At 47.3% G+C, this 24,868-nt stretch overlaps 1 protein-coding gene across 3 annotated transcripts; it reads right to left on the reverse strand.

The window, feature by feature from the left end:
* SUMF1 (sulfatase modifying factor 1) lies at positions 1–21,600 on the reverse strand. 3 transcript variants are annotated; one of them, XM_058844911.1, is made up of 10 exons: positions 21,031–21,600; positions 19,418–19,591; positions 17,680–17,754; positions 9,519–9,601; positions 7,412–7,534; positions 6,794–6,908; positions 5,830–5,943; positions 2,310–2,369; positions 2,144–2,219; positions 1–896 (listed from the first exon to the last, which is right to left on the reverse strand). In XM_058844911.1, the coding sequence occupies exons 1-9, from the start codon at positions 21,538–21,540 to the stop codon at positions 2,187–2,189; spliced, it is 1,287 nt and encodes a 428-aa protein (XP_058700894.1). In that variant the 5' UTR covers positions 21,541–21,600; the 3' UTR covers positions 1–896; positions 2,144–2,186. The 3 variants fall into 3 exon arrangements, with proteins under 3 accessions (XP_058700894.1, XP_058700893.1, XP_058700895.1); XM_058844910.1 differs by lacking the exon at positions 2,144–2,219 and having other exon boundaries at positions 21,031–21,591; XM_058844912.1 differs by lacking the exons at positions 1–896; positions 2,310–2,369 and having other exon boundaries at positions 2,144–2,271.
* Positions 21,601–24,868: the final 3,268 nt, after the last annotated feature.

Raw genomic sequence — 24,868 nt, forward strand, 5'->3', positions numbered from 1 at the left:
AGTTTTGCATTTTCCAAGTCCCTAAAATAAGCCTACACTGCATCCAAGAAATTCAGAGGAAATAGTGTTTTTCCATCAATAAAAGTCTTTGGCATAAACAAATGCTTGGTATTTTATTCAAATATGTACAAGATTTCTAATCATCATCAGCCTGAGGATCATGACCTTCAGCTGCAGAAGGCACTTCCTAAAGAGCAGCAAGTATCTCCTCAGAAGAAGCCCATTTCTGGACATGATTTTCACTGCAAGTGGAATGTAGCAAAGGGAGAGTTGCCTGTGGGGAGAGCTGTCATCTTCCAGCCCTCATTCCTGACTTCTTCATTCTCTCTCAAAGCTGCCTAGAATTTCTTTTAAACCTGTCTAGATGTTTACAAAGTCTTTGCTTATTGCATTTAAGTGTAGAAGCTCTACATAAATAAAACTGATTAATAAAGATCTTGTCTAAGGAGGAACTTGGAGTTGACCAGGTGGTGATCAGTCAAAGGTTGGACTCAATAATTCTGGAGGTCTTTTCCAGCCTGAGTAATACAGGGATTAAGTAATCTTTGAAAACAGGATTGGCATGTTTCTGCTCAGTTTGGTTCCGGTTGAATCCAAAACACTCCGGGGTCAGGAGCTGCTCATGAACACGAAGGTTCTCCAAGCGCCGTTGAGTCGTGCTGGTTTTCCTTCCCTCAGCAGGAACTTCAAGCAAGGTTTTTCCATTGTGTGTCATCAGCAAGGGATGCAGCTGATGTTTCTTCTCCCTGGGGTGGACAGCGCTTGCTGTCCCCGGGCGCGTGGCGGTGTCAGTGCAGCCCCGGGGCGGTGGCGGCACAGCGGAAGCCCAGGTTGGACGCGGAGCTGTCGGGGGTGTTCTGGCTCCGAGCTGCACAGCGGTACCTGTAGCAGTAGGACTGCACAGCAACACAGAAAGGGAACTTCTTAGCACAGCTGGGGTTCCTCAGGCAACAGCTCGTTAGATGAACGGATTAATTAGTTAGATTAATACAGCAAAACATTGCCTTCGCTGTGGGACAGATCAGTGAAGTGATACGGATGGGAATCACTGCGTTAGAGATGAGGGGATCCTACACACACAGCAGCTGACACAAAAATGGCAAAGTGCCTGCTAAAGTATCAGCCAATAATCCTTCCTGCTCTGGGAAAAGCCAAAACAACCACTCAGCTTCCCCTCAGAGCTGGGTATCCATGTGCTAAAGCCCCTCTGGAATGGACAGGTACTGGCACCTGCCTGGAAACATTTCCCTGAACGAGATGCCAGACTTTTGGTATGGGATGGAAAAAGGTGCAACTTCAGACTCTGTCAGCTCTGAGAGGGAGAAGAGCATCAGCACACAAAGATCAGTCTGTGCAGACATCAGGCACCTCATAAAGAGCCCTTGTACTAACAGCAGTCAGTGGGTTTTGTCTCGATACACAGCCTAGTTTTATCACCTACAAAAAAAGACTAGGGCAGGCTAGAATCTTCACAAACCTTCAAAATGGGTCATGTTATTCATCACTGAAGAACCTATTCCAGTGTTAATTTAATCAAAACTGCTAATTAACATCTGACATTGATTTCACCTAAGAAGAAAATCAGTGTAGAAAATGGGATCTCGCTGTAGAAAATCTAATTATGAGAGTGATTTACCAGCCACAGGCTTGGCAAGGGAAGAAGAGCAGGGCAGCTTTCATGAAACAGGAGCTGTACAATGAGGGGTTTCAAGCACTGCACGAGCAGAGTTAAAACACAATTTTGTGTCATGAACAGCCACAGCTCTGTGGTGACATCCTGGCTTTCTGAAGGATTTTCAGATATGCCATCAAGTCAGCTGAACACTTCCTCTCCCAGCCAGCTCTGCAAACACCTGATATCACAGAACCATGGAATTATAACAGGATTTGGGACTGAAGGGCCCTTAAAGCTTATCCAGTCCCATCCCCCTGCCCTAGGCAGGAACACCTTTCACTAGGCTGGGTTTCTCAGAGCTCCTTATCCTTTCCAGATCAAAAGCCATTCTAAAACTTAAAAAATAAAGTCACATCCATACTTCTACTCTGACAAGTTTCACTCAAGCTTTATCATGAAAACAGCATTAGAAGCTCACATCAGTTTTAAGTTCTGCATCTAAAACCCATACTGATTAAAAAAACTTACTTGTTTTAATCCCAAGCTAAGCAAAAAGAGGTCCTTAGGAACATCAGGTGTTGCTCTTCATAAATTCCATGAAACCCTTTGACAAGCATCCAGGAAACTCTGTCAGAGGATCATTTCATGGTCAAGTGCTTTCAGAGGGAAGAGGAACATGAAAACAGCACGTTACCTTATGGCACATGTAGGATCCACCCTTCTTCACTCTGTCTGTGCCCGAGGACGGCCCTTTCTGGGGAGGGGAGGACACTGGTCAGTACTCAGGGAATAACTGCTCATTACAGGGAGCAGGGAGATGCAAAAGGAGCAACCATAAATATTCCAGACAGCTTGGAATCATTCTGCCCTACAGGATTTGCAGGTGACAGTAACTGTGCTCCCTCCCCACTGCTGCAAATATTTCACATTCCAGTTTCTGCCCACTGGTCATGCCTGGCAACAGGCAGGTTCCTAAAGGGGACTTTACCAAGATGGAAAGCAGCTCCAGCTTTCCTCAGTGAGCAGTCTGGTCACACCTGGCACAGATCCCACTCTCCTACCCTGTCTCAAGGGGTTGCCTCCCACCCAGGTCTGAATTACCAGGGTGATGTTCTAGAAGAATCTACCCCAGAAGAGGTTTGCAACTGGACATAAATCCCAGGGACTGTCAGAAAACCTCGAGTGTTGATGTTGGTACTACAGAAGCTCCTGCCTGCACCCCCTGAGTTTGACTGCTTTGTGTGAAAGCTCACCACACAAACTGCAGCAGCTCCATGTTTATTGCCCAAATTGTGAAAAAGAATTTGGCCTATCACTGCATTTAATGGCACACAACTACTCAAGGAAAGCCACACCCTGGGGCAGCATCTGCTCCTTCCACAGCCCTGCTCCCACTCCCAGGCCTCTGGAAATTGTCCTCACAACACCTGCACGTGGATGCACAGTCCCTGCTCTGAGATAAGCCTCCAACCAGCACAGTCATACCCAGCCTGGTAAGCTCATTTTAAGGGAAGCCAGGAGAAAACTGACCTAAAAAAAGTTCCATGGGAACAAGACAAAGCAGAACAATGGGGCTGTGGAGCAGGATTTCCCCTAAATGTGCAGTGCTGAGAAGCAATCTGTGCTACTGGCTCCAAAGACACTTTCATAAATGAAGAGGAACTTTTTTGGTTGGGGTTAGAAAGGCCTAAATCTGTCATGTGTCAGCAGTGATAAAGGGCTGACCTGTACTGAGCAGTGGGTGAACCAAAGGCTCCTAAGTGCATCTTTTTATTAACTGCAAATCTCTTCCACCAGGCAAAAATTGAGCATCAAAGGTTATCTTGTAACAAAAAAAAACAACTTAAATTGACCCCCACATCCTCTGAAGGAGGATTACAGCCCTGAAACACTTCACCACCTGCAGAAATCTGCTGTGGTGTCCTCCATTAATCTATTCTATTAAAAAACATCATTCTCTTATTTAAAATCACTGAAGGTAAAGAGTTTATCATAAAACAACTGGCAAAGTTGTCAGAAAATCAGAAAACTAATAGATATCACCAGCATTTGCAGTGTTAATATTTGCTTGTGCATGTATCTCACTTTAGAGATGAAGGAAACTGCCTTGGCTGTGCTTCCCCTCACTAAAGCTAATCACAGCCCAGCAATTAAGGTCACATTTGATTAAAACAAGCAGATCTCTGTTCTATCAAGCACCATTGTTTGATGGCCTGACCTGGAGAAGTGCACCAGCTGGTACTGGAGGGGAAGGACATTGGCTGCTTGCTGCAAAGGGCCAGAGCTGTCCAGACTTTGATCCTGGATTTAAACCCCAGAGTTTACTGTAAATTAGCAAGGTTATTCCGTACTACAATACTGCAACAGCCATATTCCAGTCTGATTACATAAGTGCTTGTGCATTCCATTACCAAAGCTCATAAAAGTAGGATTGTTCTTCTAAAAGTTACTAAAGAAAAAAAGCAGAAGTTTTTTGGGTTTTTTTTGTTAATGAAAAAAAAGTTCTATTTCTTTCATTACATCAAACAAATGTTTTCTGATGGTGCATGGTGATTTTCAGTGCACAGCCATATGGTTACTCTGTGTTGAGAGAAATCAGTTTTCAAACAGAGAACTGCAGCTCATACAAAACAATCAGAGCCAGAAGTCACCACAAAATAAGCTCTAAAGGGACTGTGGTTTGATTGACCTCACACACACACTTGGCTCTCTCTGCTAAAGGATCAGTTACATTTTTAGGGAGGAAATTCTTCCCTGTGAGGGTGGGGAGGCTCTGGCACAGGGTGCCCAGAGAAGTTTTGGCTGCCCCTGCCCTGCTTTAAGGTCCTTCCAGCCCAAACCCTTCTGGGATTCTGTGACTGCAGGGAGGCACCTCCATTATATTTATTTGAGACATTTTTGTGTGGATGATGCCAAAGCTGCAGCACTTCCCTGCTGGATTGAGGTGATGGTGGGGAACAACTGTCTTGTGAATTTTGTTCGCTGTTAACCTCCAGGAGTTGCTGAAGTTTAAAACACAGACACTTCAGAAAGTATTTAAAAGCTAGGTGTTAACAATGAGGCTTTCAGGGGGTTTTCAGATACAAACTGATTGTCAGAATCCAGTGTCTGAGGCAGAGCACTTCAAAGTGAATTCCAAAGGATTTTTCTGGTTAAATGGGTAAAGAAACTGAATCTCCTCATGTGAAAAGGTGTCCCAAAATAGCCAGGCTGCAGTTATCTTCTGAGACATTAGAACTGATTAACACCAGATCTATCAGAGCTCAGCTCTTCAGTCTCTGCAGAGCACAAGGCAGTGTAACCTAAATATAGGATCTGTTCTCTGGGCTGAAAACACTCTGAATTCTTCCAGAGGGTCAGAGCTCAGGCAAAGTTTTTTAACATATTTAGTTGAACACCCAAAATCTTCAAAGCAGCTTTCTAGCACTGGAGAGAGCTGGGCTATGCTGGGGATTGGTTACAAGGAATGGATGGAATTCTGCACACAGATTGTTAGGGGGGTTCATGATTGATTGTCTTGCCTTCACAAGTAATTACCAGGAGTAAAAATAAACCTGCAAGTGCTTTGGACATTGTAAGGAAATCAAAACCACTGTATTTGGTGGGGTTTTGAGTGACAAACTCTATGTGGCCTTACTTGTCATAAATCATGGGATTTGCTCATCCTGGCTGACTGGGAGAGGAGCAGATCTAGCACAGAACTGGAATCTGCTGAGACAGAGCATCAGTGACCCCACAGATCTCACCCTGCAGGACCCTCCATCTGCCTGCCACAGAGGAAAACAAAGATTCACCTCTCAGAGCCTGGTGACTTCTCCTAAACCTCAGTTTTATCTCATGTTCAGTTTAAAACAAGCTACCAGAAGCCAGAAAGATAACTCACGATGGTTTGTTCTCTGCCTGGGATGGGGAAAATAAGTACAGCTTGTAGCAATATAAATGAATTAAAAACCTTGCTTTTTTTAAAGAAGTCATTCCATAAATTCTTGATTGCTGTAATGTGAGGCCAGTTTGGAAGTATTCACTGGCTAACCAGGTGTGGACAGCTAACCAAACCCCACAAAAACTGCACCAGAGCACTGTAATTGCAGTGTGGATGAGCTGTGCTCTGCTGCTCCCCCAGGACACAGCCCACGCCAGGAGCACAGAACAGGAACGGGATCCCAGGCCCAGAGGGGATTCTGTGCTCAACACAAAGCCAAGCAAACACTTACAGGGTTGTGGAGCTCCTGTGGGGAGTGGTGCACAGCCCACCAGTCAGATGTCCACTCCCAGGCGTTCCCCACCATGTTGTAGAGGCCGTAAGCGTTGGGGGGAAAGGCAGAGACCTGCACAGGACAGGGAGCACAGCTCTAAGCACACAGAACAGGGCTTGAATCCTCACACCAGGCTGCTGAAGGTGCACTTTGGGCAGCCCTAAAAGCAGACAGGAGATCAGCAGTGCAGAACTGGAATGTTTCCACATCCTGTATTTCAATCGAACAGGATGGAAAGCTGTGAGCACCTCTGTGTCCTCAGCACCAGGTCCCAGTGTGGCACAGCATCTCCTTGCTGGTTTTGGAGCCTGACCCTCTCCAGAGAGGCACTGTTTGACCAGCAGACACACCTGGCATTACTGACTTGACCCCATTCCCAGATTCCCTCCCCTCTCACCAAGGAAAAGCCAGGGTGGCTGCCAACTCCTGCCTGTGCAGACTCCTCTTCTGATGAAACTTTTGGACTTACTTAACTACCATTAAATAATTCATCCACATTCTTGATTGCCTTTAAAATTCCACTCTGGTTGTTATACTAGACAGGCTCATCCTTTCCCCAAAAGGGAAGATTAGTTTCTTTTAAACTAATGTGTGATTTTTGAGTTCACAAAACTGCGAGGCCAGAAGTGCAGGCAGAAAGTATTTCAGCTTCTGACTACAAACTGTCTGGGAAGGGGGAAAAGAGGTCAGTTTGAGAGGAACTAGAAGTTAAAATCAAAGTAATCTTTACTTTTCAATTAGCTTGTAAAAGAGTCCCTTGATAATGCTCAAGCCTGCAGTGAAATTTAATGTAATTTAAAATCTATAATGAAAGAGCAAAGAGATAGAAAACAACTATGGCTCATCCTGCTGACAACAGACCTTAGTTTTAGAAAGATTAAGATCATTTCCACATGCTGGATTGTCTTTGAGACACACTTACAGGTGCAGTCCCCTTGTAGCCATCCTCTGCTGTGTTATTGGTGGGGAATTCTCCCTGCCAGATATTGGCATAGTGTTGCCCTTTGGGCTGCAATCTGTTGCCCCACGGGAAAAGCCTGGGAAAAGACAAACAGAGCAGCTGTCAAACACTTTTAATTAAAAGTCAGTGTTATACAGAATTCCAAACTGGTCTGGGTTGGGAGAGACCTTAAATCCCAGCCAGTGTCCCCCAGCCATGGCAGGGACACCTCCCACTGTCCCAGGTGCTCCCAATGTCCAGCCTGGCCTTGGGCACTGCCAGGGATCCAGGGGCAGCCACAGCTGCTCTGGGAATTCTGTGCCAGGGCCTGTCCACACTCCAATAAATACCTTTTTCCTAATAATCTAAACCTCCTCTCCTCAAGTTTAAAGCCATTTCCTGTGTCCTGTTCCTCCATCCCTTGTCCCCAGTCCCTCTCCAGCTCTCCTGGCAGGGGCTCTGAGCTCTCCCTGGAGCTTCTCCTCTCCAGGTGAGCACCCCCAGCTCCCCCAGCCTGGCTGCAGAGCAGTTCTGAGGGTAAGAAACCCCTCAGAACTCCTCCTCATCTCACAAACCCCAGTGCAGCCCTGGGACAGGTACCTGTTCTCAAGGCCCCCTCGACAGCTGTATTCCCACTCAGCCTCCGTCGGTAAGCGCTTCCCTGCCCAGCTGCAGAAGGCCATGGCATCGTTCCAGGACACATGAAGGACTGGATGGTCCATTCTGGAAACAAAACCAACAGGACAGGCTCCTCAGGGCACCAGGCACACTCAGGGCTGCACAGCACAATGTGACACCCAGGCAGGGACACACAGGAGTTACAGCTGGAGCAGGCACCAGGTGACTCTCACAGGAAAGGAGCTGCTTAAGGCAAGGCAGCAAAATGCTGGAAGGGAAATGCAGCCATCAGAGGGGAACAAGGAAGAGAAAAACAATTCACTTCTGTTTGTCTCATCATGTTCCTACATCCAGCCCCAGACTTAAAGATATTTATGGTTCAGTTAAAGGTAATTCTGGTTCAGTTAGAGATATTTATGGTTCAGTTAGAGATATTTATGGTTCAGTTAAAGATATTTACAGGTGCAGCACCCAGGAGGCAGCAGAGACCCTGCCCTCTGGGGGAACCTGGGTGCTTGCAGACCCAAAGGAAACTGAAAACCTGCAGGATCACCATTGTTAAAGCAGCCTGGCAAGGGCCACCTCAGCCAGAAACCAGGATTCTCAACAGGAAAATGCACATTGCAATTTAATGGTGATTTTTCTTCACTCCCCTGTGGCTCTTCTCCTGCTCTGGGTCTGTCCTTGCTGTCAGCTGTGTAGTTTTGAAGGAGAAGTGACATGAGGAAGAGTCTTACCAACATCAGCTTTTGCAGCACCCAGTCCAGGAAAAAAACCTGCAGAAATTTAGCTGGGAAGTGATTTTCCTTGGGGTGCTTTAAGCAGTCCACAGTTTACACAAGAGTTCCCATCTTCATTGGGGTTTGGTTCCTGACATTAAAATCCTTGTCTCTTTTTCCAGAATGACAGAAAGTGCCCAGGCACCCTTGCAGAAGGATCCTCCCCATCCAAGCCTCCAACAGACCAAGATGCTTCCAGAGCTGAGGGTCCAGGAGAGAGAGGAACTTCCTATAAACTTCTCTTTCCTGTCCCATTTAGGAATCCAACATACCCCTGTTAATCCATGGGGCACTTCCACATGGCAGGCTCCCAGCAGCTGTGCCAGGCCAGGTTTGCACCACCCTTGCACAAGCCCAGAATTTCATGGCAGGTTTCCAGCTCCTGTCTGCTGGCTCTGACCTCAATTCCAGGCTCCCCCTAACAACGCCTCCAGCTATTATCTCTATTTTTGCCTCAGATAATTCTTTCCTTGCCCTTGGAGAGCAGACAACTCGTTACTGAGCGCTTCAGCCATCAGATGATGGTGCACTAACAAAGTCCTGTCCTTAGAGGACTCAAAAACCTACTAGATCTAGGCTAGAGAGTCTGATTTGATTTCAAAATGCTGTTAGAAACTTTCACTAGCTGATGAAGTGCCAACTTCATTGACACCTGCCTAGTGAGAGGAGCAGTTGCAATGTTACAAGTTCTAAATGAAGACAGCAATTTGATTTTCTAGGCCTAAAATTCATCCCACTTCAGAACAGAAAGCAATTGCATGAAAACAACGGTCAGTGAGTTTCAGGGTTTGTGCAGGCAAAGCATGGCACTAACTGTAAGGAAAAGCAGAGTTTTCCAAAGCATTCAGAGGTTCAATACAGTCACAACTGATTTTTCATAGAGTTTGAATACAGTAAAAAAAGCACAAAACTCTTCAATCCTCTGTTGCCAGAGAAAGAGGCTTCCAAATCCCACGTGGAAGAGTTCACACTACCCAGACTCCTGGAGTGTGCACACAGAGAGGATTTATTCCTCCTCTCCAAACCCAGTTTGCACTGGAGTTTCTGAGCCTTGGGAGATCTGCTGTGTTTCACAAACGTGAACAGCAAGCACTGAGGCTCCATCAGCAGGGTCCTGCCAGACCTTTGTGCCCCACATCACTAACCATGGCCATGGAACACTGCAGGCAACACCTCAGAAGGTGGGAAAACACTCCCAGAAGCAGCAGCAAAGAGGTGACAAATAAAAGCCCTTTCCTGCAGCCCCATGGTGGTGGGAGCCACAGGGACAGCAGGAAGCAGCCGGGTTTTGTGGTGGAATGGGTGCTCACCTGCTGGAGATGCTGGAGTCAGGGCCCTCGGGGTGCTTCCAGCTGGCTCCTTTCACAGGCAGCCACCAGGGAGCAGCTGCCACCTGAAAAAGGACAAGAGCAGCAGGGAAGGACACTTTAATTCCCAGCTGAGGGATCTTCTGAAAAACCACCAGAACCCTTCCAACCCAAACCAGTCTGTGCCTGTGTGAATTTCACCTCCTGTCTCACTTCAGTCTGATACAATCTGCAGAGAGGAAAGAAAAATTACAATTTTGGCCTAAAGAGCATTTTCACCCTAATTATTTGCTCTCTGACTCTCTTTTGAGATCACTGAAACAACCCCCTGACGGTGCCCTTCAGCTGGGGTCAAACACACTTCTTGTGACACATTCGCCTTCCAGGTCATTAACCCACTAAGCTGATTTTAAATTATTTGCTCTAAGCTTCCAGAAGGTGGAGACAGAAGAACCACACATGGGAAGTGAAGCATGAAGCCTTTCTCTTTTTTTTTTTTCTTTTCTCCCCCAGCTGGTTTGCTGGGAAACATCACACAGCCAAAATCCTCTGTAGCAGTGCAGACATTGAGCAGCTCTCTCAAACCAGAAATCCCAAATTTGGTGCTTCAACACCAGCAGTTTTTCCTGGAAGACATATTTTGAGGATTTCCTCTAAAAAGTACAAGAGGTCATGCTTAACTGCTCTGTTCTGATTCATGTTCACTTAGAAATACTTATTTTTATAATGAGGCCTTCACTGAGGCAAAAAAAGGAACATTTATGCCACCCATCAACAGTGGGTTTATTCCAGCAGCTTCCAAAATACTCCTATTACAGAGAATGTCTATAAAGAACAAAAATCCAAGGAAATAAGCCTGGAATGCTTTAGGAGGTAAACAAGCCAGAGGCTGGTTAGTCCTAGACCAACTTTGTCAAGTGTTATTCACAGAAGTAAGAAAGAGTGTTACCCTCTAACTCACCAAACCTTCAGAGCAAAGTCCAAAAAGTCACTGCAAGCTGGTATTGAGGAGACCCAGAATCAGTCTGGTCAAACAATTTTAACAGCAGCTTCTAGGGGGAAGCTGCATCCTTCAACAGAACATGAAATTACATGTGTGTGGGAGAAAAGATTATCTGTGCCACACATAAATTGCTGAGAAAACTCTGTCCAAGCTACACATGAAATCCCTCACTTGGATATTTCAGTAGGAAAAATCAGCAGAAGTGCCCAAACAAACATTATCCAGGGTTTAGAGCACTTCATCAGGCTGTGCTCTGACATTCCCCTGACAGCCTTTCCCTCTTCCCCTCTCAGCACATCTGGGTATCCAAAAGCTCCCTGTAAATCAGCAGCAATCCTGGACTAAAGCTGCAGAGCCCACAGCTTCTGGGAGCCCTGGGAAGGGCTGTGAAGTGCCTGAGGAGGCTGCAGGAGTCCTGCAGGCTGGGAAGCTGCTCACAGACAGGCTGTGGACACCTCCCTTCCAAAGGGAACAGCTGAGGGTTAAATCCCAAAGAAACAAAGATGCTCCCAGCAGGCTGCTGGTGACCCAGGCATGCTGTCCTCTGCTGTCCCCCTGGCTGGCACCCCCAGCCCATGGCAGGTTTTACAGACCCTCTCTGACCTCCCCAGCACACACAGATCAATGCCAAGCCCACTTCTGGCTCAGTGTCTAACTAAGGACATTCTCACCCCAAGCACAGCCACTGCCCTTGGCAAAAAGCATGAGAAATAGCTGATCTCTCACAGGGAATTGCAGCTCTTCAAACCCCAAAATGAGAGCTTCCTGCAGATACTCTGCTCAACTCTCACAGCACTAAAGCTTCAGAGTGAGGGAGCTGCTAAATTGATACAACAGTCAAGGGGTTTAAAACCAGTCTGATTTAACCAATTCCTTGCCCATATTGAGGTTTGACCTTTAAACTACACTGAAAATAGGACAGAAATCCAAAATTAGAATTTTACAGCTATTTAAGGAAAATAAAAGAGCAGCAGAACTGTTTGCTAAAGCTAAAATCTGAAAAATCACAAGGAAGATTTCGACAGTTTCTAAGCACAACATATTTGTGTAAATTAAACTGCTGGGTTTTGGATAAAAACATCTCTGCAGGAGACTGCAAAGATTTACACTTTAGGCGACTTTAATTTTGGAAAACATTTTTGTGATGCAAAAGAAAAAGCAGATGCTTTCAATCAGGCTGGTTTATTTTAACCCAAGAAAAATGTCTCTCCACAGGAAAGCACTGCGTGTGCACAGCTCCAGGTTGTGGCTCTGCTGAGCTGAGCACCAAATGGCCCTGCAGAGCACCCAGAGCACTCAGACATCCAGTGTGGGACAGGGAAAACAGGGACAGAGCATGGAGAGCCTGCAAGAATTGCCTGGAGACTCAGCTAAGGCAGCCCCTGGCTGCTCCTTCCAGAAACCTCCTACCTGAAATCTACAGTTCTCTCACAGAACTTCTCATAAGTATTTAAAGCTTTTAATTGCTCTAAATCTAATTAGGAGAAGAGCTAATTAGACAGATATTACAACATCACAGTTAATACAGCCAAGTCCTCCCTTGCCAATAATGAGCTTAGTTACTTTCATAACACTTCACGTTCTGCTTCCCTCCGAAACACGTTCTGTGCACTGGCAACAGATTCCTGCTGTCAAAATAGCAGCAGAAGCTGCTGAACAGATCTGAAACCAGAGGACAATCCCCTTCCTTCTGGTTAATTCTTGCAGCATGTCACCTGTCCCACACCTGCCCTGCGACCCTTACAGCCTCACACACAGGGAAGCGCTTCCCAGAGCAACGCCGAGGCACAAAGGCTTGTTTTGGTCTGATCCACCTGGAAACGGGGATTATCCAGCTCTCCCCTCCAGGATTAAACCTTAAGAACTCACTGTTCTGCTTCTCACAGACTCAGTGTGCTGTGAAAAGAGAGCCCAGTGTGATAACCCTGGGAAGAGCTCGAACAATTAATTCCGACCCACGAGCTCTGCGCTGGGGCGGAGCAATTTGCAGAGCTGAAGCCTGAACTCCCACTAACACCCTGCAGAAAACTCTCCTTCCAACTATTCCATTCTCCTTTCCAAGTAGGCTGGGACAGCCTAACTTTAATTGCTCCATTACAAGATTTTTAAACTACTTCATAATTACCTTGAGGAAAATTCCTCCCTAAATGTATGGAGAAAAAAAAAAAAAAATTGGAGTGGGGAACATCACCAAGTGTCAGCATTACCATGTTGCTGTTACTGCAGTAGGGGAATATTCCTAAAAACCACCCCAAAGCCACCCAGCTCACAGCCATAAAAACATTTATTAGTCTTGCACTAACATGACACAGGCAACGTTTGAGAAAAACAACCCTCACTTGAGGATCAAATCTCAAATTCAAATCAGATTTATGTATTCGAAAAATTACCAAAAAAACTCAGCAGAGTAGCTCATCATGGCTCAGACTTCAACATTTCCATCAAGTAGCAAATCCTCTGAAATAACAAAACTGTACATTTGAACCTTAAGTCAGGCCCACAAAAGGATGGCAAATTCATGCTGCTGTCCAGACATAAGGCACCAAACATCATCTTTTTTTTGTGCTACAGCATTCTAATGCTATTTTAATGTAGCAAAGCCTTACACCAGCTCAGGATAAACAGCTGGGAAAAAACCAAGTGACTGCAGAGTAAGAACTTCAGAATTAACAGTGTGAAAAGAGATTTTGAGTGAAAAGCAGCCCAAGTCTGGAAACCACTTGAAGAATAATTTAATAAGTGGTGGGTTCTTAAAAAACCACTCCAGTGCAGAAGCTGACGTAATAGGTTACCACTTGTTTGAATCAGATGGTGTCAAGCTCTGTACATCTTTAATATGCAAAAGGATCTTGCTAGCATTGGTAGGACGAGAGAAAAAGCTTGTTATTCACTAAAGAATATCATTTTTGGACGTGGTTTTATTTTACCTTGTGTAAGGCAGATACACATAAATCTCTGACAGTTTTCCCTCCTCTAAGCCAGATCCTAAACCTTGAGCACTGATGAATGAACTATCAAAGAAAGAGGCAGATGGAAAATGGAACATTTTTAGTAGGGTGAGAAGTTTAAGAAATAAAAATAATTACTGTGCAACGGTTCCACTTCTTTGTCCCCGCAGAGAACAAACCTGCTGTAATTATGGACAAGAACTGAGCCAGGATTGGGAACTTCTGTCACACACAGACCCAAACTCACAATTAGCAGAGGATTTGTCCAGCAGGTAACCCACACCTGTATCAGGGGCTGGATCTCCAGAGGTCCCTTCCAAGCCCAGCCAGCCTGGGATTCTGTGAATACCTGATTTCATCAGCTCCTGCTATTCCCATGCTATTTATTCCATCAATTAAAAGTCCCAGCTCCCCCAAAGCTCTAATTACAGAAGAATCTGTTCTCACTTATGTTCTAACGTTAATGACCTCCCTCACAAGCTCAGAAACGGAAGCAACAAGGGGGTTTGTTTAATATTGAGATTATCTGCCTTAAAATCCAGTGTTTTACAGCAGTTTGGAACTGCACACCAAGGAAAGGCAGCAGCTTTAAAATACATTTAATTTTACTTTGTAAGTCATCAGCTACAAAAAATATTTCAGACTTGATTGGAAACAAGCACTTTTATGAAGGGACCTTTTTTTTTTTTGCATAAGGAAAGGTCATTGAACTTCAGTTCAGACAGTGTAAAACTTCACAGCCTTGTCAATCCTCCAAGAAAAATAACCACAAATATGCGCTGCTAAAATCCAGTCAGATTCATTAAGTGCAAGTTTTGGAATCAGAAGAAGCTTCTTTTGAGGAACTGATATTCCTGGTGAAGGCAGACACCTCTGGAAGTCTCATTTCCAGCCAACATCTAAATCTGCACTCCAGTTGGTCATTTTTTTCCAATAACCAAGTGCACATGAGCTGGAAGGAAACGAGATGTGCACAGATTTCTCCCCAGCCTGAGGCACAAACCACAGCCTGCCTTAATGCTGCAGCTCTGATAAACACGGGCTAATATTCCTGGCAATTCCCAGGGAGAATTCCCGCACATCCTTCTTTATCCCAGCAGTGGGAGTAGAGCACAAAAACCCACAGATGAGCAGTTCAGCAGCTCCTGGCAGGGAGGAGCTGAAGCACTGGGGGCTGTGAGGAACAGCTCACCCTGCCCACACTGGCACTGCTGTCCTACCTGCAACCAGGGCTCCTCTCAGCAGCACTCGGAGATGTTCAGCTGAAATGCAGAATGTTTCAATTTGGGGTTGTTATGAAACAGGCACATTGCACAGCTCCAGGCCACTGCAGAGATTTCCATACAAACAGGGATGAAATCCCATAGTTCTGGATCAGCCAGAACTTCGTGTTTGCTTGAGCTGCCAGTGAGCCAATTCCATTGCATTCCAGACCCAAAATTCCATACCCTTACAACAAAGGCAGCACATACATTTGTATGCTCACAGCCTCTTCAGTGCAGAATTTATCTGGCCTTGAAGCAAAAATTAATTTTTCTGCCTTCCATGAGCCAAGAATAACAATGTCCCCACTACTCTCCAGTCAGCAAGGACTGGGGCTGCTCTCCTACTGTGCCATCCTGGTTCCCTTTTCCACAGTACCTGGACAGCAAGGAAAACTCCTGCAGGGATTGGCAAGAGCTCTCAAATCCCCTCAGAATCAAGTGGAACTACAGAATTATTTGGTTTGGAAGGGACATTAAATCCCACCCAGTGTCCCCCTGCTATGGCAGGGACACCTCCCACTGTCCCAGGTGCTCCAGGCCCAATGTCCAGCCTGGCCTTGGGCACTGCCAGGGATCCAGGGACAGCCCCAGCTGCTCTGGGTACCTCTGCCAGGGCCTCCCATCCTCACAGGGAACAATTCCTGCCCAATATTCCATCTAACTCTGCCCTCTGGCAGTGGGAAGCCATTCCCTGTGTCCTGTCCCTCCAGACCCTTCCCAAAGCCCTCCTCCATCTTTTCTGGAGCCTCTTTAGGCTCTGGCAGGGGCTTTAAGCTCTCCTCTCCTCCTCTCCAGGCTGCAAGTGAAGAATTTAAGATGTGAAGCTCTAGTAATGTTTTAAGCCACACAAATAATTTCAGCTCCAAAGGACCTTCCACCCTCATCCTACAAAATCCTTTTCCATTTGGAGGAGCCCTCATCTGGCACAGCACTAAACCCTCCCTCTCTGCCCCGTGACCACCACAAACTGGGAGGCCAAAACTAAAACTTGAGTTCGCAGAAATCTGCAACAATTCCATCACTGGCTGCTACACCCCTTTTTACTGCTTCCCTTCCAGAGGCTGAGTCCAGCCCACATCCCTGTCAGTGGCTATCTGGGAGCCCACCTCACCTCCAGGAAAGGCACACCCAGAGCTCCAACAATCACCCTACGTGCTCAGCTGGGGCACTCCTGCAGCAGCTGCCACCAGCCAATGGCTTTGAGGCTCTGAGAAATCTGCTTTAAAAACTGGAGAGGACAAAGTGGCCAAACAGAGCAAAAACCCCAACAGACACACACAGCTCATCATTTATAAATCATTTAGTTTGGTACCTTTCACCTTTCCCCAGTTATTTCACTGCATGTGAAATAATGCTTAAAAAAATTACATTCCTGATGCTCTTCCCCTGTATTCACATTTGCATTTCACATCCCTCTGCTTCAGCTGCAGAAAATCCTTGTCAAAACACTCCTGAGCCACCGAGGCAAAGGAAAACCACAATCCTTTCTCCCACTGGTTGCTTGGAGGGATTTTCAGTGCCAGTAACACACCAATATTTATATCTTATTTCTGTTTTTCATCTGATAGTTATGATTGAAGAAGGTGACTTTTAAAAGCAAGTTTACTTTTAACAACTCCAAAAAACTTTCATGAAGCAGCAGCCAAAAAAGACCAGTTTGGGCTCCATTCCAGGCCTCTGGCATAACACTTGTCCTGTGAGCACTGCAGCCAACACTTGGAAATTTGGCTGACACCCCCAGGAAAGCAGCTCCCAACACTCTGTGTTTATTTAAAATTTATTTAAAATTGCCAAGGCTGAGCTTACAGCAGCATTCTTGGGGTTTGTTTGTTTGTTTTAAAACTGAGAACCTGATTTAGGGATTTCTGCATCACAGAACTACACAGGAAAAGGAATTTCTCCAATACTGAGTGTTGGGAAGATGGGATCAGCCATTCATTTTTTTATTTGTATTTTTTATTATTTTTATGAAGGCAGAACAAATACATGGATGGATTTAGCATCAGTTATGCTGGTGGTGGGAACTGCAATATAGCCTTATCTCTCCCAGGGCACAAATGTTAGACCTGAATTAAAAGATTACAAACTGCACTTGTAATCTTCCTTCCCTGGCAGGAGGAACCCAAATCCCACGTTCTTTGCCAGTCCCTCACAGCACACACTCACACAGGGCTTCCTTTTTCTCAGGCTGCCCCTTGGAAACAAAAATCAAGCTGTGCCCCATCAGAGCTGAGGGAATTCTGACAGGAGGGGACCTCAGGAGGTGATTTTGTCCAAACCTGTGCTCAGAGCAGATCAACTCATCCAGGAGATGACAGGACACAATCTGCTTATCTGCCAAGAGCTGCAAAGGGGACCTGACCTGTTGATGAGGAGGTAAATGAAGCCTGAAGAAGGCTCAGCAACACATTCACAACAGAAAAAGAGGGGAGGAAGGGCAGGGAAGATCTACTACAGAATTTTCTTTCTTTTTAAAGCAGTATTGACTTCCAGCCAACAGGAAAACGGGATCAGCTCCAGAGCAGTCAGCACTGCCCCTCCCAGGATCACTGGGGATGGGGATGAGGGGAGCTGGAAAAGCAGCAAATGAACACAGGATCTTCTGTAGAAAAGGAGGAAACATCAAAATCTTCAGCAATTCACAACATAAGGAATCTTACAGACTCTGCCTGAACTTCTCAGGTAGGGGGCAAAAAGAGACAACAAGGGGCTGATACCAACTTTTGCTAATCAGGAATTGATGTTTTAAATTGTTTTTTAAAGAGAAAGGACAGTGAATAGATTGCAAATCGTCCCCACTTCAGTCCATGACTCCAGGCCAAGCCCTCTCCACAATCCCCATTTTTGCCCCTGGTTTTGGGGACATGACAGAGTTTCCTTTTCCCTGCTGTGATTACCAGCAGAGCCCAGGGATTGCTCAGGGAGTTTCCCCCTGCTGTGTTACTCACTGCCTGGTGGATGTCAGCCTTCACTGCTTCACTCAGCATCCCCTCAAACACAAAGGAGTCACCAAATTTCTCTGCCTATGGGAAGAACAAAAGATTCAACCATTATGTCATCAAAGGAATGCCATTCTTAGAACCACACTCAACATTTACAGCTTTGCTTTATCAAGGATAAGAAAATTCAGAGAATCATTAAGGTGGGGAAAAAACCACAGAGACCATCAAGTCCAACCTTTAATCATACAAATTCTAATTGTGAATTTGAGTTCTCTTTCAAGGAAGCTGTTTTGGAACAGAAAATAAGGGATTTTTATTCTGGACGTTGTTTTTGTTCAGCAGCCACTGGGCAGATGGCATCTCACTGAGCTTCTGCATTTTTTTATTAATTCTTCTGCATAATTTTTATTAATTAAAAATGCAGTTCTGATTGTCCCAACTGCTTTCAAATGCTACAGTCATCAATTTAATATGGAAGGGCACGTTTCATTTCTCTTATTTTTCCTTTGGGAATCACAATAAAATATTTGAGCCCTGTCACTTACTGCTCCATCATCACTAGTACCATGTTTTAAAATGCAACTGCAACGATAAAGAGTTAAAAGTAACTCAATTATTATATCTAGCATTATATAAATCCAAAAGAATAAAAAAATACAAATAATTTCAATCACAGTACATTATATCAAGAGAAAAAAAAAGGGAGGAGGTGTAAGTGGAGCACTCAACTGAACCAGCTGAGCCATGAAGTCTGAAACAGACCCCACATGATGCAGTTCTACCTGCCAGAGCTCCAGGAACATTTGGGGAACACTCTCAGGCACAGGGTGGGATTGTGGGGGTGGCTGTGCAGAGCCAGGGGTTGCACTGGATGATCCTTGAGGTCCCTTCCAGCTGAGGACATTCTGTGATCCCACATTTAACCTCACCCCACACGTGCTCATCCCAGCAGCTCTTTGCAATAACCAAACTGTGTTCCAACCCAAAATAGTTAAACCACTTTTTTTTTTTTTTTCATAATTATCGAGCTAAGAAACAGAAATAGTAGACAAAAGAAGCTTTTCATCCAACCAGAGGATCCTGCCTTCCAAAAGAGAACCAGTTCATCAAGTGAATTCAGCAAAGTGCCTCCTCTGAGACCTGTTCCTTAGCGAGGCTTTCATTTGCCTAAAAGGGCTGTCAGGGTTTTGTCAAAGTTGCTAGGAACAGTCACCTGTCAGGAGGGATCTGAGCCTCAGGCACAGGCGGATCCTTCCTGGGAAGAGCCTTAACATATTCTTAGTCCATTGTTCCCAGGAAGCCGCACACAATTATCACTGCTGCTATTGTCTCCTCAGGCACAGGGCTCTGTGTCACCAGCAAGCAGCTGAGCCAGCCTGCAAAGTCCTTGGCCATCTCAGTTTGTTAAATCCAGGTCTCTCTAAAACAAGGAAAATCTAACCTGATTGGTCCAGGAGCCAAAAGTCAAAAAATCCCAAGCAAACCACCCCAAAAACCCCTGCAGAGAGCTGCTGGCATCACCCAGTCACGAGTTCAGGTGACAAATCACTAAACACAGCAACAAACACCTGAATGCTCTTTCAGCCCAGGACAGCAAGGCCAGACAGTTCCTTCTCCCCACTACTTCCATCAGAAATATTGGAGTATGCAGATCCCAAACAAGTACTGTGACATCCTTCAGAAAGAGAAGCCTGGGTTTTCAGCTGGGGTTTTCTCAGGAGCCTGGGTGCCCTGGGTGCCTCACCTCAGTGATGTAGCCCGTGGAATTCACAAATCTCTCGAAGTCCTGGTTGCTGACCTCGTACTGGTCCATGTAGAAGCTGTCAATGTGCACTCTCCTGGCAGGCCCCTCTCCATCCTGCTGGATTTCAGGCTCGTGGGTGCCCATGGTGAACACCCCTCCCGGAATCAGCACCATCTGCACAGCAAACACCACCCAGAAGGTTGGGAGAAAGAAAGACTGAGAAGCCCCATGCTGGTTTTACTCCTCCTGCACCTCATCCTTGCAGGTGTTTTTGAAAGAGCGTTTTGGCCAGCCCATTTGGGGAAACAGAACTGAAATTGGGAACTGCCATTTCAACAATCTGAAATTGCAAATCCCCATTTGCAGGTTTTTACATGAAGTCTGGGCGATGCTGGTGCTCTCATGAGGAGAAATGTTCTGTTTCCTGTGTTACACTTTGCTGGTATTTCTGCAGTTACACCACTGCCAGGGTAGCAAAGGAGCAGTAAACGAGCTCACAGCACTCCCCAGCAGCTCTCCTGGTTCTTCAGGGCAGCTGGAGTGAGTATCTGACATCATCTTACTCATCCCACTTCAGTGTTTCTTCTCCACTGTAGCTCTCTCCTGCTTGGGTCTCTCAAAATTCACACAGCCTGCAGCTGGCCCATTAAAAACGCTACAAACATCTTCTCCTTTGGCCTACCCCCATCTGAAGCTGGCTGTGCCCCCAAAACTTTCACCACTGAGAACAATCTGAGCTCTTACAGATACTCTGAAACTGACTCCATCAAAAGGCTTCAGGATAAACTTGATTACATTTTTTAGGACTTAGGAAATGACAATATAGTGCAAAGTTGCTCTACTTCCTCCGCCCCCAATCTCTCTTCAACCCTCGGTAGCTGACACAACTCCCTGAAGGGATTCCCAGCCAGGCTCTGAGCTCACTGGGCTAAAACCACGTGCAAAATAAACTCTAGCTGGCTCCCCAGTTCTAAAACCATTCTGGAAATAAATAAAGCTGTTTGTGGGTGATACAGAGGCCAATTTTTCTCTGCTAGTAAAGATGTTTTCTAGCTAAGCATCATCAAGTTATGTTGTGAGCATAACTTAATCCATCAGTAATTAACTTTCATTACCTACTGCTGGAGCTGCCAGCTGCATAAAAAGGAAGTTTTTCATCCTCCAGACCCAGAGTGAACTGCTCAGGTTTGTCACACAAAATACCCATCGGTGACATGGATCCCGAGCACAGGGGATTATTCACCCCACACTCTTTAAACATTGCCCAGTTTGCGGAGGGCAGCCTGCAGTACCAGAGTTCAGTTTCCACCCAGCGAGCTCCCGCACTGCCTGTCGGACACAGCTTTTTCCAAGCTGATGCAGCTCCCCCGCATTTCAGCCGAGCCAGCTGGAGAGGAAACCGCTCGTGCTTCCCTGTTCTCTCCGCGAGGCAAGAGCGAGATGGGGCCAGAAGCAGCACCCGCGCCCCAGCCCAGCTCTGGGTTCGGCCCACCCGCCTGTAATTTCATTTAAGCTCTCCCACAGCAGTTCCCGGGCTGCTCCGTTATCCCGGAGGAGGCTCTGCCCCGCCGGGGTCCCCCCTCAGTCCGGCCCGGCCCGGTCCCGCCGCTCACCGGCCCCAGCTCGGCGCTCCGCCCGCTGCCCGCCGCCGCCGCCGAGTATCGCCGCGCCGCTGCCTCCCGCCCGTCCCTGGGGGCCCGGCCGGCGCTGCAGCCGCCGGGGGTGCCGGGGGTGCCGGGGGTGCCAGGGGTGCCGGGGGTGCCGGGATTGCCGGGGGTGCCGGGGGTGCCGGGGGTGCCGGGCTTGCCGGGGGTGCAGGGGGCGCCAGGGGTGCCGGGGGTGCCGGGGCTGCCGGGCGTGCCGGGCGTGCCGGGGGTACCGGGCGTGCTGGGGGTGCCGGGGGTACCGGGCGTGCCGGGGGCGCCACGGGGGCCGGGGATGCCGGGGATGCCAGGGATGCCACGGATGCCAGGGATGCCAGGGATGCCGGGGTTGCCGCGCTTGCCGGGGGTGCCGGGGATGCCGGGGATGCCGGGGATGCCGGGGGTGCCGGTGACCGCCACCATTCCGATTCCCAGCAGCAGCGGGAAGAGACAGCGACACAGCCCAGTGGACACCGCCATATTGGCGGCGAGGCCACGTGCCGGGCGCGGTCATGTGACCGGGCGCGTCTTAAAGGGGCCGCGCCGCGCCCCGAGGGGCGGGAGCGGGGTTGTCCCCCGTGTTTCCCCCTGTCCCCCCATCCCCTCATGTCCCCCCGTGCCCCCTCTGTCCCCCCGTGTCCCCTCTGTCCCCCCGTGTCCCTCCATCTCCTCCTGCCCCTCATGTCCCCTCCATCCCCTCATGTCCCCCCCTGTCCCCTGTGTCCCCTCCATCCCCTCATGTCCCCCTGTGTCCCCCCGTCCCCTCATGTTCCCTCCATCCCCTCGTGTCCCTCCTGCCCCTCATGTGCCCCCTGTCCCCTCGTGTCCCCTCATGTTCCCTCCATCCCCCTGTGTCCCCCCTGTCCCCTCATGTCCCCTCGTGTCCCTCCATCCCGTCATGTCCCCCCGTGCCCCCTCTGTCCCCCCGTGTCCCTCCATCTCCTCCTGCCCCTCATGTCCCCTCCATCCCCTCATGTCCCCTCGTGTCCCCCCTGTCCCCCCATCCACACCGGTAGCTGCAGAGCCTGTGCGGATAATGAGAGACTGCTCAGGGCCTCTTCACTCCGGAGAACGCTGAGGGGAGCCCAGCAATGCACAGAAATACCTCAACCAGCCCCGGGAATCTCAGCCGTCCATAGAAATACCTGAAATACCCACACAGATCTCTCCTGAGGGGAGCCAGGAGTGTGCTTCCATTCCCCCTCTCCCTCAGGGAACTCGCACTTCTGTGTTCTCCTTCGTTTTCCTGCAGTTCACTGGAGTTGTTGAAAATTCTGTAAAATCTTCACTTTCTTGTGGGAGCTGCTGTTCAGAACTGCCAGAAGAATGGATCTTCTGCATCATCCCCTACGCTGAAATAACTGTTTACTCATCCTGCGGGATATTAATTCAAGATAGTCAATGTAATATTTGCTTATATTTGTAGCAAAGAGAAGCATGGCCCGAGTGAAGGAGGGGTTTTATCGTTTGCTGTGTGTGAGTTTTGAAATTGCACTCGAATGTGTTTGCTCTGTGAAGTTTTAGTGTGTGTAAAATGGCAGTGCTGGGAGGCCTCACAGGGATGAATTCCAATTATCCATCATTAGTCCTTTTTGCCCTATGACGTGCTCCAGAAAAGCATCAGAGTGCAGGAAAACAAATGCAAACTTAATTATACAACTTGCTACTTTGGGTCAGAAAATGGAAATATTCCTTTTGCGTTGGCGCGGTGATCTTTGCCCTTTGTCAAGGAAAGAATGTCTATGAAAATGAGAGTTAAATCCATCTTATTTTCTCCTGCTAAATTTTTCTCAACACAATTCACTGAAGTGAGAGCAAAACGTAGGCATCCAAATTCTACAGACTTCTAGAACTGAAAACAGTCTGCCAGGATAAGCTCCCTTTGCTAAAGCCTTGGGATTCTGGCTGTGTGGTGCTGGAATTCAGGAAAAGCAGCTGATTTCCAATGAGCTGGGACAGCTCTCTAGTGTATCCTGCCCACTCGTTCTCATGGCTCGTTTTCCTGGAATTCTTGTGAGCATCGTTTGTGTAGCTCCATCAGGAGGGTTCATATTCCTTGTTCTCCCTGGAGAACAGATGAAATAATTACATTTCACTTCTGGATGGAGCAACATCCAACTCCCAGTCTGAGATCCTGAGGACTTTGGAGAACTTTTGCTGGTGTGGATCATTTTGTGCTCAGCCATGCAGGCTTGAGTTTTTCCTCTTTCCTCACCCTGAGTCCCCAGGCTTCTGATCATGCTCTTATTAAAATGGGATGGGAATGAGAGATTTTCCAGCACTTCACTGGGAGGCTGAGCTGCTCTAGCATTTATCAGGAGTGCTTTTCATCCCTGAGTGTTGGCATGGATCTCCCTAAGGACAGGGAACTTCTGGAATCATCTTCCCCATTGGGAAGACCAGCCATGAGCAAGAGGAGACAGATTGATCCTCAGAGTCCTGGAATATCTTCTGCTCTCGTTTTTCTTCCAGGGCTGTTGAGCTGCAGCTGAGCCGACAGCAGAGACAAAAGCTGTGCAAAGCCACCCCGCAGGCTGGAGGTGCAATGTTTCCAAAACAGCCCAGGAAAGGCAATGGTTAGGTGCAAACTTGTCAGCATAAAACAAGACAATAGAAATAAAAAGCAAATAAAAGACTTCAAAGTTCATTTCATCTTTTATCAGTGCAGAATTTCCATAATTGCTGACAATAAAGTAGGAGTGGAGCAGAATAAGGTTCGAAAAGGAGAAAATGAACAAAGTACTCCAATAACAAAAAATTACAAATCCCTCACAAGTTGTTTTCCTGTGACTGAAACCACATGTGAAATTGGGCCAAACATTCACAGTACAGCTCCCAGGGCTGAAGTGATACCTACCAAGTAGTGTTTTTTCACTGTTTCCTCTCTGAATTCTTGAGTTCATTCCCTCGGCCCTCTGGGGGTGTGTGGGCTCCAAGCCCAGCCCTCATTTGCTACTGAGTGATCAGGACTCTGTTCCCATCTCAGGGCTGCCTCCTGTAGTTCCCATTGTCAGCAAAAATTCCTTTAAGGGAATAGCTCTGGTCCTTCCCAAGGTGACTTTTTCCACTCCCACCCTGCCCTACAATTTTGTCTCTTTTCAATGCTGTAAGATTATAGGAACTCACTGTGCCTGCTGCAGCATCCCAGAGTGAGTTCCTAAAGACAAATGGAAATGTTTTCCTCCATTGTAAACTTTCATGATTATCTTGTCTTTGCCAGCACCCCTTTAAATCTAACAAGTTCTTCACAGAGCTTGGCTCAGTATTTTTGGCTGAATACCCAAAAGTTGGTGAGGGGCCATCAGTGCATGGAATGACAGCACAAAGGGGACAGATTCCAGCTGACAAAGAAGAGGTTTAGATTGGACATTAGGAAGAAATTGTTCCCTGTGAGGGTGGGGAGGCCCTGGCACAGGGTGCCCAGAGAGAGCAGCTGTGGCTGCCCCATTCCTGGAAGTGTCCAAGACCAGTCTGGATGGGGCTGGGAGCAACTCAAACCATTCTGTGAGCTCCTCAGCCTTTGAAGAACTGACCAAGACCCAGAATCAAACAAAGCCCGTAAGCAAAAATGTGGCCTTTGGTATTTGGGAGAGGAATGTCTCCAGAGGTGCAGACTCCATTCCCCCCCTGGGCAGCCTGTTCCATGTCTTCCCCCAGTGCTGCTGCTGGGATTTATCCTTCAGTGCTGGAGCTATTTCAAGGCAGAGCTGCTCAAGGTGCTCAGCAGGCAAAGCTCTGCCCCTGGCTCTGGTGACAGCCCTTCTGTCACTGCCTCAGAGCCACTGCAGCCACTCACAGCCTCTGCCTG

Source organism: Poecile atricapillus, chromosome 9 (assembly GCF_030490865.1).
Source record: "Poecile atricapillus isolate bPoeAtr1 chromosome 9, bPoeAtr1.hap1, whole genome shotgun sequence".
In the NCBI taxonomy this organism is placed as follows: Eukaryota; Metazoa; Chordata; class Aves; order Passeriformes; family Paridae; genus Poecile; species Poecile atricapillus.

Excerpts from the sequence above, each read along its gene's own strand:
- SUMF1 (XM_058844910.1), bottom strand. The coding sequence starts at position 21,540 with ATGGCGGTGTCCACTGGGCTGTGTCGCTGTCTCTTCCCGCTGCTGCTG. Across the intron at positions 17,755-19,417 it reads CCACGGGCTACATCACTGAG|GCAGAGAAATTTGGTGACTC; the intron begins GTGAGGCACCCA and ends TTCTTCCCATAG. Across the intron at positions 7,535-9,518 it reads GACTCCAGCATCTCCAGCAG|AATGGACCATCCAGTCCTTC; the intron begins GTGAGCACCCAT and ends TTTTGTTTCCAG.